The 17,075-nt window shown below is 57.4% G+C and overlaps 1 protein-coding gene across 1 annotated transcript in view; it reads right to left on the bottom strand.

The window, feature by feature from the left end:
* Window positions 1–17,075, bottom strand: part of LOC133345319 (V-type proton ATPase 116 kDa subunit a 1-like) — a 112,450-nt gene that overhangs the window by 24,273 nt on the left and 71,102 nt on the right. Inside the window, exons 1-2 of the mRNA XM_061555980.1 lie at window positions 6,359–6,494; window positions 158–293 (exon numbers count right to left, since the gene is read on the bottom strand). Coding sequence (XP_061411964.1) covers window positions 158–277 — 120 coding nt within the window. The 5' untranslated portion in view covers window positions 278–293; window positions 6,359–6,494. Of the gene's footprint in view, window positions 1–157; window positions 294–6,358 lie in introns of the transcript that reaches the window.

The raw sequence follows: 17,075 nt of genomic DNA, 5'->3' as shown, positions 1-17,075 counted from the left end.
GCCCTGGAGCCCAGACGGAAGGACAGACCGGTAGGGTAGCGGGGGAGGCAATTGTGATGGGCGCTTGAGCCACAGCGACCAACGAGCCAGCGAGCCACCGAGTCACCGAGTGAGCCATCGAGCGAACCATCGAGGGGGGGGGGGCTGGGAGTCTCACGTCTCGGAACTGCACAAGGCCCAGCTCCCCCAGCTCGCTGATGCAGCAGTAGGCCGACTCGTACTGCAGGTAGAGCTGCGCCAGGCACATCTCCTCGCTGCGGAACAGCGAGCCCTGCATGGCGGCAGTGGTGGATCTGCAGGAGACACCCGGAGGAAGTTTTACCGACTCACCGCTCCTCTAATTTGGTTAGAAACTGTTTGCGCAAAAGATAACGACCAATAGATCCGTTACGTCCTGTCCACGATGACATTCGGAATGCGGCAAACTCGCGCCAAGTCAACAAAGGCTGCGGGTGACGGACTCGATCCAGTTAGAGCCGTCATCTGGCCTCCAACAAGCACAGACAAAGCACGCAACCACTCCGGTGGGAGAGGCGAGGCGCAGGCACGGGCGTCTCTCTCGCGCCACTGCACCTCCGATGAGCATGGTCGGCTACGTACGGTGCCAAAGGAGTTCGACGTACGCACGACAGCCTCCAGCAGGGGGCGCTTTGGAGAGCCCCTGTCGACAGAGGGGGCTTGGGCCACTCTTCAATACCGGGCAGATGCCTTGGAAGAGATGAGAGCACCCACACTTCACCGCACCGCGCGCCACCCGCCCACTGGCCGACTGTGGCGTACCCACTGATACTGCTGGGTGGACAGAGGCCGTGGGGGTGAGGTGGGGGGGGGGGTTTAAGAAACTTGCGGCGTTCCACGGCCGCAGCAGCAGCAGCAGCCGCAGCAGCCGCAGCAGCTGCAGCGCCTTCGTCGGCGTGTGAACGCGGCTGGGGCGAGGAGCGTCGCGGTGGGCGACGCGGAGCGAGGAGCGCCGCCCTGGCCACACGGCGCTCCGGATTGCGCTACGCGGTGCCAGACATGGGTCCTCGTGGTGTGCGGGAGACTGAGCACGCGTGTCAGCGTGTGAGCGTGCGAGTGTGCGCGTGTGTGTCAGCGTGTCAGCGTGCGTGTGTGCCCGGCAGGGTTTCCGAGACGCGCTTCGTCCTCAGCGCGCGTGCTGCCCCCGTTCGTCACGAGCGGCGCTCTCTGAGGGCTCCGAGGCAAGGCGGCGGTGCGAGTCTGGGGAACCGCCGCCCTTCGTGGCAGCAGCAGAACGAGACGTGGTGGTGAGCCTGGTGGTGGTGGTGGTGAGCCTCGTGGTGGTGGTGGTGAGCCTCGTGGTGGTGGTGGTGAGACTCGTGGTGGTGGTGAGCCTGGTGGTGGTGGTGAGTCTGGTGGTGGTGGCGAGCCTGGTGGTGGCGAGCCTCGGCAAAACCGCACTCCGCCTTCTCGCTCGTACGCAACGCGAGGCCTCGTTTCGCTTTAAGCCATCAGCACCTCGATAACGAATCGCATAGCCACCGAGGGGAGGGGGGAGAGACCATCAGACGCTCGCAGCACACGCGCCGTGCACCCCACGGCAGCCCAACACCAGTCACGGACGTTGCGGCAACGTTGCAGCAGCACGGAATGAGGCTCATAGAACACCGAATGCTGTGCGCTGTCTATCCGGTTGTCTCTGCTGCGATGTCTGTCTGGTTGTCTGTGCTCGGATTTAAACAAAGGAGTAATTGTTTTGTTTTAACACGAAGGCTTTCGCGACCAATATCATCCAGAGGTTTTCTTGAGGTTAGATCGCGTAAATATTCACGCGATCTTACCCAAAACAACCGATTGTGTGTGTTTTGTCGACACGGATTGCTATTTGCCGTTTGCTGTACAACAGGCGACCTGAGACTCTCCTCGGGGGGGGGGGGGGGTCTCTTGAATTCTCACTTCGGCCAAACGAAACAGACGGCGTCACCTGACCCCGCTGGCCCAGGCGGAGTCCGCGTGGGGAAGAAGTCGCCGGCACAACGACACGGGGAGGGGGGGGGGGTGACGCGGGCGGTGGTCGATTTCTTTATAAGGCGACCTCGCGACAACAACAACAAAGATCATCATCACAAATTTGGACCGCGGTCCGGCCTCGCTGCGTCTCTCTAGCGGCCACGTGACCTCCAAGCGTTTCGTTCGCGGCCACGTGACCTCCCCACGCTCACCACACCATGGCCACGACCTCCCCACGCTCTCACCACACCATGGCCACGTGACCTCCCCACGCTCACCACACCATGGCCACGACCTCCCCACGCTCTCACCACACCATGGCCACGTGACCTCCCCACGCTCTCACCACACCATGGCCACGTGACCTCCCCACGCTCTCACCACACCATGGCCACGTGACCTCCCCACGCTCTCACCACACCATGGCCACGTGACCTCGCCACGCTCTCACCACAGCACGCGGCCACGTGACCTCCCCACGCTCTCACCACACCACGCGGCCACGTGACCTGGCCACGTGACCTCCCCACGCTCTCACCACAGCACGCGGCCACGTGACCTCCCCACGCTCTCACCACAGCACGCGGCCAGCTGGAGGCGGGCGACGCGGATCAAAACGCCCAACAGGGCGGGATGTTGTTATTATTGTTATATTGTGATGCATTCTTTTATTTGGGTCTTTCGGTAAAGTCACGTCGACAGGTTCTAAGAAAATAACAAAAACTACGTTTCGTCTTCTGAAGAAGACGACCGCTTGTGTTGCGATCGAAACGGAGTTTTTTTGTTATTTTTTATTATTTTCTTTGAACCCATCTACGTGACTTTACCGAAAGACCCAAATAATATGAATTCCTCCAGTCACGAAAGCTTTAAATTAAGATTACGCATCATCTTTGAGATAAAACGTGCGGCCGAATCGCCGTCACTCGCGGCCACACAAAGCAAATGTCGAAGACGACAACCGAGAGGGAGGCGGAGAGAGACCTGGGGGGCTGTCTGGGTACGAATGTTGCGAGTTGAGTGCGAGAGGCGACTTGGTCGCACGTCTGCAAAGGACGACGATGCCCCTTGGGGCCTGACGCAGCTTGCTGGGGGCGAGGGCTGTTAGCGAGCACCTATTAAGGTTCGGCACGGTGCACAAGGGGGCGGTTTGGCCAAGGACCACGGCCCGGCCACCTTTGTCTCTCCCGCACTGATATTTACCCGCACCGCACCCCGATACACATTTAAGTCGGAGCTAACCTAAAAGGAGCCCCCTCGACTTATTCAAACACCACTTGTCCACCCCCCCTCCCCCCCCCATGTCAGCCGCTGCGAGGGATTGAACCGAGGCCTCGTGCAGCTCCCCTGGGTGTCCGTGGAGACGCACAGAGAGAGAGAGAGAGGCACACAGAGAGAGACACAGAGAGACGCAGAGAGAGACAGAGAGAGATGCACAGAGAGAGACACAGAGAGAGGCAGAGAGACACACAGAGAGAGACAGCAGCACCAGCAGCACCACCAGCAGCAGCACCACCACCACCACCAGCAGCAGCACCACCAGCAGCACCACCAGCACCAGCAGCAGCAGCAGCATCACCAGCACCAGCAGCACCACCAGCAGCAGCAGCACCAGCAGCACCACCAGCAGCACCACCAGCAGCACCACCACCAGCACCACCACCAGCAGCATCACCAGCACCACCAGCACCAGCAGCACCACCAGCACCAGCAGCACCACCAGCACCAGCACCACCAGCACCACCAGCACCAGCACCACCAGCACCAGCACCACCAGCACCACCACCAGCACCACCAGCAGCAGCACCACCAGCACCAGCACCACCAGCACCAGCACCAGCACCACCAGCACCAGCACCACCAGCACCAGCACCACCAGCACCAGCACCAGCAGCACCAGCACCAGCAGCACCACCAGCACCACCAGCACCACCAGCAGCAGCACCACCAGCAGCAGCACCACCAGCACCACCAGCACCCGCCATTCGCCACTAAGTGGCAGTGACGTCACCACGACGCTTGTGCCAGGCCAAGTGCACCTTGAGGCCACGTGAAGTGTGGAACGCCCGCTGGCAGGTCACGGAGCAGACCCAGGTGCCACGGGTCGACTGACCGAGATGACTGGCTGATGCACCACCTGTGCCCCCTACTGTGCCAACTTGCTGTGCTTTAGCCACCCGGCGCTCCGCTCGTTGTTGTAAGCGTCGCTCCTCCGCCCTCCGTTGTTGTTGGAGGGCGACTGCCTCCAACTGCCCAGTAGCGTCCTACACAAGCCTCCTCCACTGAGGCCGATCTTGACACCGCTGGTACCAGTCATTGGCAAGTCCACTCAGCTCCACGTTCTCCTGTACCACATCACTTCATCTCTTCTCTAGTCCGTGGCTGCGCCCGTTTAGCCCCCTCGATCCGGCCGAACAAAAGCTGTTTAGGCATGCGGTGGCTGGGCATGCGGGCTACATGACCCAGCCAACGCAGCCTTGCCTGCCGGAGGAGCTCACCGATGGGACTTTTCCCAGATCTTTCAAGGATTTGTGAGCTCCTCACACAATCCAGCCTGGTTAATCCCAAGATGGATCGTAGGCAGGCCAGCCTAAATGTTTCTAACCGGCGAAGATGCTCCATTAGGGGGGGTCCACGTTTCACAAGCGTAGAGAAGGGAAGGAATGACTGTGGCCGAGAAGACCTGAAGCTTCATGCGGAGCAACAGACCAGGCAGCTTCCACACAGCGTTACGCAACCAATGAAAATATATTGCCGCTCGACTGATTCGGAGTGAGACCTCCACTGCCAAATCGGAGCCGGTCATGAGCACACTGCCCAGGTATGGGAAACTCTCCACTCTCTCCACAACTGCCCCATCACCGATTGGGAGTTGTGGGGGTGGAGTGTCCGATGGTACAAAATACCCTGGCAGGTGCTTAGTTTTGGTCGGGCTGATAGTAAGGCCCCACCTCCTAGTGGCACACTCCAGTTTCAGCAGAAGCGTATCTAACTCCTCCTCTGAATGAGCAGCAATTACCAAATCATCGGCATACATAACGTGGTTGGCCAATAGGGAGCCATCCCTTGACCGCACCTGGGCATCGATCAGCCTCCCATTATATCTGTACCAAATGGATATTCCCCCGGTACAGCTATTGAAGGCTTCGAACTACGTGGTCAAAATAGATGTTAAATAATGTGGGAGCCAGAGGATATCCCTGTCGCACCCCAAGGTGTACAGGGAATGGCTCTGACTCCCAGCCACGTAGTTTTACCCGGGCCCGCTCACCATCATGAAGGTCCTTAACGATCGTGAGCGGAGGGTCAGGGACTCTGAAAGCATGAAGAACAACCCAGAGCCCAGGCCTACTGATGGTATCATAGGCCTTGACCAGGTCAATAAAGTAGAGATGTAGGTCTTGTTGGAATTCCTTACACCTCTGCTGTAGCAGACGGACAGAAAATATGGCATCTGTGCAAGACCGCCCTTTCCTAAAACTGCATTGGGGCTCCGCAAGCCTCTCCTCAGCGTGCCTAGCAAGGCGATGTTGAATAATCCTTGCCAGGACCTTTCCCACCACCAGTACCACCACCACCAGCAGCGCAGAGGACACGCGATCCATCCATCTCTGGCAAAGGGGCCTAAACTCTCACAAACACGCGGGAGGGATGGTGTGTGTGGGTGGTTGTGTGTGTGTGTGTGGTTGTGTGTGTGTGTGGGTGGGTGGTTGTGTGTGGATGTGTGTGTGTGTGTGGATGTGTGTGTGTGGGTGGTTGTGTGTGTGTGGGTGGTTGTGTGTGTGTGTGGATGTGTGTGTGTGGGTGGTTGTGTGTGTGTGGGTGGTTGTGTGTGTGTGGTTGGTTGTGTGTGTGTGTGGATGTGTGTGTGTGGGTGGTTGTATGTGTGTGGGTGGTTGTGTGTGGATGTATTGGTGGTTGTGTGTGTGTGTGGTTGTGTGTGTGTGGGTTGGTGGTTGTGTGTGTGTGGGTGGTTGTGTGTGTGTGTGGGTGGTTGTGTGTGTGGGTGGTTGTGTGTGTGTGTGGGTGGTTGTGTGTGTGTGGGTGGTTGTGTGTGTGTGGTTGGTTGTGTGTGTGTGTGGATGTGTGTGTGTGGGTGGTTGTGTGTGGATGTATTGGTGGTTGTGTGTGTGTGGTGTGTGTGTGTGTGGTTGGTGGTTGTGTGTGTGTGTGGGTGGTTGTGTGTGTGTGTGGGTGGTTGTGTGTGTGTGTGGGTGGTTGTGTGTGTGGGTGGTTGTGTGTGTGTGGGTGGTTGTGTGTGTGTGGGTGGTTGTGTGTGTGTGGGTGGTTGTGTGTGTGTGGGTGGTTGTGTGTGTGTGGATGGTTGTGTGTGTGGGTGGTTGTGTGTGGATGTATTGGTGGTTGTGTGCGTGTGTGGACGCGTCGTTACCTTCGACGGCGCAGGGGAGTAGCGGCCCGTGGGGAGGGTGGTGGTGGTGGTGGTGCGGACCGTGGAGGCAAGCGGCGGTCTCACCCTGGAGATGTCCCTCTCCCTCCCTCTCTCGAGCTCTCTGTGCGCCACGAGGCAGCCAGGAGGCCCCCTATAAATACATCCACGTGGTGCTCACCACGTGGTGAGCGCGCGTGGCTGGCCGGGGCGGTGCTGGCCACTGCTCACCGGATCGCTCGGGCGCTCGCAATGCCCGTGGTGGTGGTGTTGGTGGTGTTAGTGTTGGTGGTGTTGGTGTTGTTGTTGTTGGTGTTACACCCCCCCACCCCAAGCCACCAGGATCCGGCCACACCGGCTCGCGGAGGGGGCCCCGGCTGGCAGCCGCTGATAGGAGGCACCGCACGCGTCGAGTCCCCACACCAATTGGGCCGGGCGCGTTGATTGCGTAATCACACCCCCCCCCCCAGCGCCTCCAATTCATCATCCGTGGCGAGAGAGCGAGCGAGCGAGAGATTCAAACAATGACACAAGCCACGACCCACACAATAACACAAGACACAAGACACACAATGACACAATGACACAAGCCACTACCCACACAATGACACAAGCCACTACCCACACAATGACAAGACACAAGACACGACCCACACAATGACACAAGCCACGACCCACACAATGACACAATGACACAAGCCACACAATAATACAAGCCACACAATGATACAAGCCACGACCCACACAATGACACAATGACACAATGATACAAGCCACACAATGATACAAGCCACACAATGACACAAGCCACGACCCACACAATGACACAATGACACACTGATACAAGCCACGGCCCACACAATGACACAAGCCACACAATGACACAAGCCACGACCCACACAATGACACAAGCCACAATGATACAAGCCACACAATGACACAATGATACAAGCCACGACCCACACAATGACACAAGCCACACAATGATACAAGCCACGACCCACACAATGACACAAGCCACACAATGATACAAGCCACGACCCACACAATGACACAATGACACATTGACACAAGCCACGGCAGTGGCCGCTGTGGCCATGCAACCCACACTCGGTGCCAGGTCGTGAATGTTTCGCTGCAGTCGTCTGCGCTCCTTCAACGGAGGATTAACAGCAGCGCCACACGAACTCGCGCTCTCTGTGTGTGTGCGTCTCTGTGTGTGTGTGTCTCTCTCTCTGTGTGTGTCTCTGTGTGTGTGTGTGTCTCTGTGTGTGTGTGTGTCTCTGTGTGTGTGTGTGTCTCTCTCTGTGTCTCTCTCTGTGTGTGTGTGTCTCTGTGTGTGTGTGTCTCTCTCTGTGTCTCTCTGTGTGTGTGTGTGTCTCTGTGTGTGTGTCTCTCTCTGTGTCTCTCTCTGTGTGTGTGTGTCTCTGTGTGTGTGTGTCTCTCTCTGTGTCTCTCTGTGTGTGTGTGTGTCTCTGTGTGTGTGTGTCTCTCTCTGTGTCTCTCTCTGTGTGTGTGCGTCTCTGTGTGTCTCTCTCTCTGTGTGTGTCTCTGTGTGTGTGTGTCTCTGTGTGTGTGTGTGTCTCTGTGTGTGTGTGTCTCTCTCTGTGTCTCTCTCTGTGTGTGTGTGTCTCTGTGTGTGTGTGTCTCTCTCTGTGTCTCTCTGTGTGTGTGTCTCTGTGTGTGTGTCTCTCTCTGTGTCTCTCTCTCTGTGTGTGTGTGTCTCTGTGTGTGTGTGTCTCTCTCTGTGTCTCTCTCTGTGTGTGTGTGTCTCGTGTGTGTGTGTCTCTCTCTGTGTCTCTCTCTGTGTGTGTGCGTCTCTGTGTGTCTCTCTCTCTGTGTGTGTCTCTGTGTGTGTGTGGTCTCTGTGTGTGTGTGTGTCTCTGTGTGTGTGTGTCTCTCTCTGTGTCTCTCTCTGTGTGTGTGTGTCCTCTGTGTGTGTGTGTCTCTCTCTGTGTCTCTCTGTGTGTGTGTGTGTCTCTGTGTGTGTGTCTCTCTCTGTGTCTCTCTCTGTGTGTGTGTGTCTCTGTGTGTGTGTGTCTCTCTCTGTGTCTCTCTCTGTGTGTGTGTGTCTCTGTGTGTGGGTGTCTCTCTCTGTGTCTCTCTCTGTGTGTGTGCGTCTCTGTGTGTCTCTCTCTCTGTGTGTGTCTCTGTGTGTGTGTGTCTCTGTGTGTGTGTGTGTCTCTGTGTGGTGTGTGTCTCTCTCTGTGTCTCTCTCTGTGTGTGTGTGTCTCTGTGTGTGTGTGTCTCTCTCTGTGTCTCTCTGTGTGTGTGTGTGTCTCTGTGTGTGTGTTGTCTCCTCTCTGTGTCTCTCTCTGTGTGTGTGTCTCTGTGTGTGTGTGTCTCTCTCTGTGTCTCTCTCTGTGTGTGTGTGTCTCTGTGTGTGTGTGTCTCTCTCTGTGTCTCTCTCTGTGTGTGTGCCGTCTCTGTGTGTCTCTCTCTCTGTGTGTGTCTCTGTGTGTGTGTGTCTCTGTGTGTGTGTGTGTCTCTGTGTGTGTGTGTCTCTCTCTGTGGTCTCTCTCTGTGTGTGTGTGTCTCTGTGTGTGTGTGTCTCTCTCTGTGTCTCTCTGTGTTGTGTGTGTGTCTCTGTGTGTGTGTGTCTCTCTCTGTCTCTCTCTGTGTGTGTGTGTCTCTGTGTGTGTGTGTCTCTCTCTGTGTCTCTCTCTGTGTGTGTGTGTCTCTGTGTGTGTGTGTCTCTCTCTGTGTCTCTCTCTGTGTGTGTGTGTCTCTGTGTGTGTGTGTCTCTCTCTGTGTCTCTCTCTGTGTGTGTGTGTCTCTGTGTGTGTGTGTCTCTCTCTGTGTCTCTCTGTGTGTGTGTGTTGTCCTCTGTGTGTGTGTGTCTCTTCTCTGTGTCTCTCTCTGTGTGTGTGTGTCTCTGTGTGTGTGTGTCTCTCTCTGTGTCTCTCTCTGTGTGTGTGTGTCTCTGTGTGTGTGTGTCTCTCTCTGTGTCTCTCTCTGTGTGTGTGTGTCTCTGTGTGTGTGTGTCTCTCTCTGTGTCTCTCTCTGTGTGTGTGTGTGTCTGTGTGTGTGTGTCTCTCTCTGTGTCTCTCTCTGTCTCTCTGTGTCTCTCTCTGTCTCTCTTTCTATGTCTCTCTCTCTGTGTCTCTCTCTGTCTCTCTGTGTCTCTCTCTGTCTCTCTGTCTGTGTCTCTCTGTGTCTCTCTCTGTGTCTCTCTGTGCCTCTCTCTGTCTCTCTGTGTGCCTCTCTGTGTCTCTCTCTGTCTCTCTCTCTGTGTCTCTGTGCCTCTCTCTGTCTCTCTGTGTCTCTCTCTGTGTCTCTCTGTGTCTCTCTCTGTCTGTGTCTCTCTGTGTCTCTCTCTGTGTCTCTCTGTGCCTCTCTCTGTCTCTCTGTGTCTCTCTCTGTCTCTCTGTCTGTGTCTCTCTGTGTCTCTCTCTGTGTCTCTCTGTGCCTCTCTCTGTCTCTCTGTGTCTCTCTCTGTGCCTCTCTGTGTCTCTCTCTGTCTCTCTCTCTGTGTCTCTGTGTCTCTCTCTGTCTCTCTGTGTCTCTCTCACTGTGTCTCTCTGTGTCTCTCTCTCTGTGTCTCTCTGTGTCTCTCTCTGTGTCTCTCTGTGTCTCTCTCTGTCTCTCTGTGTCTCTCTCTGTCTCTCTGTCTGTGTCTCTGTGTCTCTCTCTGTGTCTCTCTGTGCCTCTCTCTGTCTCTCTGTGTCTCTCTCTGTGCCTCTCTGTGTCTCTCTCTGTCTCTCTCTCTGTGTCTCTGTGCCTCTCTCTGTCTCTCTGTGTCTCTCTCTGTGTCTCTCTGTGTCTCTCTCTGTCTGTGTCTCTCTGTGTCTCTCTGTGCCTCTCTCTGTCTCTCTGTGTCTCTCTCTGTCTCTCTGTCTGTGTCTCTCTGTGTCTCTCTCTGTGTCTCTCTGTGCCTCTCTCTGTCTCTCTGTGTCTCTCTCTGTGCCTCTCTGTGTCTCTCTCTGTCTCTCTCTCTGTGTCTCTGTGCCTCTCTCTGTCTCTCTGTGTCTCTCTCTGTGTCTCTCTGTGTCTCTCTCTGTCTGTGTCTCTCTGTGTCTCTCTCTGTGTCTCTCTGTGCCTCTCTCTGTCTCTCTGTGTCTCTCTCTGTCTCTCTGTCTGTGTCTCTCTGTGTCTCTCTCTGTGTCTCTCTGTGCCTCTCTCTGTCTCTCTGTGTCTCTCTCTGTGCCTCTCTGTGTCTCTCTCTGTCTCTCTCTCTGTGTCTCTGTGCCTCTCTCTGTCTCTCTGTGTCTCTCTCTGTGTCTCTCTGTGTCTCTCTCTGTCTGTGGTCTCTCTGTGTCTCTCTCTGTGTCTCTCTGTGCCTCTCTCTGTCTCTCTGTGTCTCTCTCTGTCTCTCTGTCTGTGTCTCTCTGTGTCTCTCTCTGTGTCTCTCTGTGCCTCTCTCTGTCTCTCTGTGTCTCTCTCTGTCTGTGTCTCTCTCTGTCTCTCTCTCTGTGTCTCTCTGTGTCTCTCTCTGTCTGTGTCTCTCTGTGTCTCTCTCTGTGTCTCTCTGTGCCTCTCTCTGTCTCTCTGTGTCTCTCTCTGTGCCTCTCTGTGTCTCTCTCTGTGCCTCTCTCTGTCTCTCTGTGCCTCTCTCTGTCTCTCTGTGTCTCTCTGTGTCTCTCTCTGTGTCTCTCTCTGTGTCTCTCTCTGTGTCTCTCTCTGTGCCTCTCTGTGTCTCTCTCTGTGCCTCTCTCTGTCTCTCTATGCCTCTCTCTGTCTCTCTGTGTCTCTCTCTGTGTCTCTCTCTGTCTCTCTCTGTGCCTCTCTCTGTCTCTCTGTGTCTCTCTCTGTCTCTCTCTGTGTCTCTCTCTGTCTCTCTATGCCTCTCTCTGTCTCTCTGTGTCTCTCTCTGTGTCTCTCTCTGTCTCTCTCTGTGCCTCTCTCTGTCTCTCTATGCCTCTCTCTGTCTCTCTGTGTCTCTCTCTGTGTCTCTCTCTGTGTCTCTCTGTGCCTCTCTCTGTGTCTCTCTCTGTCTCTCTGTGTCGCTCTCTGTGTCTCTCTCTGTGTCTCTCTCTCTCTCTCTCTGTGTCTCTCTGTGTCTCTCTCTGTGTCTCTCTCTCTGTGTCTCTCTGTCTCTCTCTGTCTCTCTGTGTCTCTCTGTCTCTGTCTGTGTCTCTATGTGTCTCTCTGTGTCTCTCTGTCTCTCTCTCTGTGTCTCTCTCTGTGTCTCTCTCTGTGTCTCTCTCTGTGTCTCTCTCTGTGTCTCTCTGTGTCTCTCTCTCTGTCTCTCTCTCTGTGTCTCTCTCTGTGTCTCTCTCTACGTCTCTCTGCTGAAGTCGTCTCGTCGTGGCCAGCAGCGCGACACGAGGCTCCGCAAGGGTCGTGGCTGTGGCCGTGAGGCCCAAGGCGAGGAGAACAACGTCACACGCAGCGTCGCCTCCTTCCCCTTTAACAAACAAAAACCCCGATCCCATGAGGCGCGCATCATTGAGCGGCTGATGGGTTCTCGGGATCGGTTGTAGCGCAGCCACTGGCGGCGGCGTCTCGAACGCGTTCGTGACAACTTCCGTGACTCGCAAACAACGAAACTGGAGTTGGCGGAACGGGCAAAGGTGCGGCCCGGCAACCTCTCGCTCACGCCACTGATGGCGGAAGGACGTCGAGAGAGCCAGGGTCACTGCGGAGCCCCTGGGGAATTCCACCAGAGGGTATTTGGCCTACTCTTCCACCGCTGGCCAGACGTCTCGGATAAAACAAAAATGAAGCGAGCGCGCCGCACGCTTTACCGCGGCGCACGCGGATGGCGACCTGACATTCACACGGACAATCGGCAAACCGCAACGACCTGGCCGAGCTTGAGTGGCGTTCGTGCGTGGAGTGAACGGGAGCCGAGCAGCGAGCTCACGGAAACTCGGAGTGGCGGGTTCCCACCCGCGCGCTCCGCTTATCGCGCCATCGCAATGCATTGAAACGACCGCCAATGAAGGCAGCGTCTCGCGTGGCGGAGATTCGAGTGGCCCGGCGCCGACATTTTTGGCTGAAAACGATCGGCGAGTCAAAATCGAAGAGCGAACAGCAATTTAGAAAAAAAAACGGAAGAAAAAAACGACCGATGTTTTTTTCCGGGGGGTTAGATCGCGTAAATATATAAATGTGTCGTTTAAACTCAGATTGTGAATAGGCCCCCGCTGGGCACGGCAACGACGTCTCGGTGGTCGTGGGGGATGCACAGACGGGCAACGAGTCGGGGCTCGCGCGCTGCCCCGAGCCGGCGGTGGAAAGTCCACATTCCCATGGCAGGGGCCCGTCTCTCAATGGTTACAATGAACGTCGTTCCCGTTACTATCCAGGCAAGGATCGGCGAGTTTCGGCATCGATTTGAGGACGGTCCCGCGCGAGGGATGTTTGGCGAGTTTAATGAGTCCGCGCCTGTGCTGTGGGAGATAAACCCACGTGGGGGGATAGCGCTCGGAGATCCACACAGATGGATTCAAGGCTCCACTGCGGCGCTGACATTCCCCGGCAGTGTCCCATCCAGGCACTGGGCAGGCGCAAGCATCCCGCTTAGCTTCTGAGTCGACTGAAAAAAGCGTTAAGCACATTGAGAGCGAGCGAGAGAGAGAGCAAGAGAGCAAGAGAGCGATGTTGTTATTTTGGTGGCGGGCCCCGGACACGGCTCGCCCTTGCCGTGACCTCCCGCCGCTGAACGGACGTCGCGTTGATCGTGACGGATCGACGCGGACGACCCGAGGCCACGGCCGGTCCCTTCGCAGCGGCGACGAGGAGGAGGATGATGATGATGATGATGGATCGCCCTCGAGTGTCCGCCAGGAACGGCGGGGCCGGAGCGAGTCTGCGCTGGTGGCGAGCGACTCCCCGCGGACGCCTCCGACTGGCTCCTCGTCACCGGCGGCATCACGCACGAGGCCCCACACTCGCGATGTGCACCGCGGCCGAACCCATCGCGGCGCGCAAGAAGCGCCGATGTCGCGCTCCAGTCGCCGCTCGGTGGCGGTGATGTCACCGCGCGGCGCCTGTGCCAGGTCAGGTGCACTTTTGAGTTCCGCGTGAAGAAGTGTCGAAGCGTCGCTGGCGGGAGGAGGTCTCGCGGGACGGCAAGAGGCCCCAGCACGCACGGACACACACGGCGAGCAAGTGAAAGCCCGACCGGCAAAAAGGAATGAACCAATGAAGAAGATGTCAGCTGATCTATCGCGGCGTCCTTCACGCAAATGGAACTTCGCGACGGCCATCGAGCCGGGAGGCAGCAGCCACGCGGCGAGGAGCCGGGCGGCACCACCGCGCGTACACGCGAGAGAGAGAGAGCCCTGCAGGTCGGGCGGCCTGGGGCCCACTGGTGGAGGGCACGGGTTGGGGCTCACTGATAGAGGGCACGGGTTGGGGCTCACTGATAGAGGGCGCGGGTTGGGGCTCACTGATAGAGGGCGCGGGTTGGGGCTCACTGATAGAGGGTACGGGTTGGGGCTCACTGCTTGGGGGTATGGGTTGGGGCTCACTGATAGAGGGTACGGGTTGGGGCTCACTGATAGAGGGTACGGGTTGGGGCTCACTGCTTGGGGGTATGGGTTGGGGCTCACTGATAGAGGGCACGGGTTGGGGCTCACTGATAGAGGGTACGGGTTGGGGCTCGCTGCTAGATGGTACGGGTTGGGGCTCACTGATAGAGGGTACGGGTTGGGGCTCACTGCTTGGGGGTACGGGTTGGGGCTCACTGCTAGAGGGCACGGGTTGGGGCTCACTGCTTGGGGGTACGGGTTGGGGCTCACTGATAGAGGGTACGGGTTAGGGGCTCACTGCTTGGGGGTATGGGTTGAGGCTCACTGATAGAGGGCACGGGTTGGGGCTCACTGATAGAGGGCACGGGTTGGGGCTCACTGATAGAGGGCACGGGTTGGGGCTCACTGATAGAGGGTACGGGTTGGGGCTCACTGCTTGGGGGTACGGGTTGGGGCTCACTGCTTGGGGGTACGGGTTGGGGCTCACTGATAGAGGGTACGGGTTGGGGCTCACTGCTTGGGGGTACGGGTTGGGGCTCACTGATAGAGGGTACGGGTTGGGGCTCACTGATAGAGGGTACGGGTTGGGGCTCGATGATAGAGGGCACGGGTTGGGGCTCACTGATAGAGGGCACGGGTTGGGGCTCACTGATAGAGGGTACGGGTTGGGGCTCACTGCTTGGGGGTACGGGTTGGGGCTCACTGCTTGGGGGTACGGGTTGGGGCTCACTGATAGAGGGTACGGGTTGGGGCTCACTGCTTGGGGGTACGGGTTGGGGCTCACTGATAGAGGGTACGGGTTGGGGCTCACTGATAGAGGGTACGGGTTGGGGCTCACTGATAGAGGGCACGGGTTGGGGCTCACTGCTTGGGGGTACGGGTTGGGGCTCACTGCTTGGGGGTACGGGTTGGGGCTCACTGATAGAGGGCACGGGTTGGGGCTCACTGATAGAGGGCACGGGTTGGGGCTCACTGATAGAGGGCGCGGGTTGGGGCAGTCCGGGCGGGATGACATTGTCACGCTGTGGGTTGGGTCACCTTCCCGCCCTCTGCAGTGTTTAGCCAACACGAGGACACGCGCACGTGTGTGTGTGTTGTGTGTATGGATGTCCGTGTGTGTGTGTTGTGTGTATGGATGTCCGTGTGTGCGTGTTGTGTGTGTGCTGTGTGTGTGCATGTCCACAGAGCTCGCGTGCCCCGAGTGGCGGGTGGCGATGGGGCTGGAGGTCTCGGCAGGGGCTCAGGCCCTGAGCGAGAATCTCGCCAATGCAGGCGGCAGAGCTTTTCAGAGCAGCTCCGCGTCTGTTCTGGGGTTGGCCAAACGCGTCCGTTTCATTGTCAACGTTCAGGACTTTAGTTTAACACCGAGTAGCAGTGGTAGGAGGAGGAGGCGGCTTTAGCGACCAATATCATCCATAATAGAAGGGTTTTTTTGTAAGATCGCGTCAATTTAGACGTGTCGCTAAACCCGCCACCATTGTACTTGAACTCTGAGACACACGAGTGTGGAGCCGCGCGCGTGTTCGACGCCGCTCCGACCCAGACAACGCGAGGCATCTTCGTGTTGACGACGGCAACGCGGGCATCCAAGTGGAGGCCAAGCAGGTCACCACTGCCAACCCCCCGCGGAGGTGAACACGCATTTTACTTTATCTTAACTTTGTGTTTTTATTGTGCTCACCAACGCCCTGTCCAGGCTCGGACCAGCTGAGCTTCCCAGATCTGATGATCTGATCCGGTTCCAGATGTCACCGCTATTGGCCAAAAAGCCAAATGCTGAACTTACGCCGCAAATGACAGGCACCTCTCGATTAACGAGAGGGATGCGTTCTTAAAAAAAAAAAACCCACGCGATTTATCGAAATGGGAACGGCTTTACCCTTTAATTTGGAAACAAAAGATTCGAGATGTGTTTCGGACATTACACCTCTTCTCCTAACCTAAACATGTCCACCTACTGCTGTATCACTCTTCACAACACAAACAAAACAACAACACAACCACTAAAACTCCCGAATAGTAATTCCTTTAACAAGAAACAAGATTGGCCTCTTGTAGGGAACTCGCCACAAGCCGAGCTGGACGTAGGCGGCCGTCTCGCGGGTGGCTTCTCGTTTGGCATCTCGCGCCGCGTAGCCCCAGTGAAACTTCGTCTCGCGCGGGAAATTCGATGTCGTGAATGGAACAGGCTCCACAAATTGTCAATGGCGCTCACGCGAAATGTCGTGAGCGGTCCGAAGTGGCGGGATACCGGCAGGGTTCCCGTGTGGGGGTCACACAGAGCGCGGGCAGGACCCTCGTGCAGGAGCCCCGAGGCATTCCAGTGCGAGCGAGGACCGGGGTCGTTGCAGGCGATGTGGCGTGGAACGCGCCCACGGCTCATTCTGCATCGACTCCCCGTGGGTCACGACGACAATCACTGCCGATGCGTGAGCACGCGCACAACGCACGAGCCAAGAGCAAGTTTAACGTTTCATCAAGTCACCATATCCAGCGTGCCGGAGTGCAAAGGTCATGCCATTGTGAACGCGCAGTAGAGTTATCAATGAATGCTAATCGATACGTTGTGCATACGTGCTATTTATGTATGGATTATGTATCTCCCTCGATGCCCGTGTTGATGAACGTCGCACCCCGTCCGCCCGGCCATACATCAACCCCCGCAGCGCTCGCCGCCGGTGGCGCCACCGCGGGCATCACCCCGCGTGGCGCTCCGTGCGCGCCACGCGGGGCCCTCTGGGGTGCGAGGGGGGGGCAGCGTCACGGGCCGCACGGGGCGAGAGAGGAGAGAGGAGAGAGGCGGGCGGGCGGCGAGAGGCCGCGGTGGAGAGCCACCTCGGCATCGTGTTCGCCGTCACGTTCAGCGAGCGCGGGTCGAGCGGAGGAGGGACGGGGGCAGCAGTCGCCGTGAACGCGGCCGCGTGGCTCGCGGCGAGCGGTGGGGAGGGTCGAGATTGTCCACGTCCTGGGTGGGGTGGGGTGGGGGGCGGGTGAAGAAGACGTCCCTGGTCTCGACTTGTCGCCTGCTTACAGAGAACTACAACTCCTGGGTCGATACAATAGACACCAGTTTATGGGGATGTCAGGAGTGGTTGTCCTATGGATAGACTTGCCCCCGCTATAGGAACGTGGAATTAGCATCATTGGTTCAGGGCTGTAAACGGGAGATGAGCAGCAATGCCTCGTGGCTCGCGAGAGCAGCAAATCGCAACTCCCAACTGCGGCACAAGACGCGGGCCTCCAGGACGCGTCCACCCAGAGTCGTCCCTAGGTGGGGACGACTCTGGGTGGACGACTGGAGG

This window comes from Lethenteron reissneri, chromosome 21, assembly GCF_015708825.2.
Source record: "Lethenteron reissneri isolate LAM-NWPU_2019-01 chromosome 21, ASM1570882v1, whole genome shotgun sequence".
NCBI classification, from domain to species: Eukaryota; Metazoa; Chordata; class Hyperoartia; order Petromyzontiformes; family Petromyzontidae; genus Lethenteron; species Lethenteron reissneri.
Note: the sequence above shows the minus strand (reverse complement) of the source record. Positions and strands in the feature narration are given on the sequence as shown.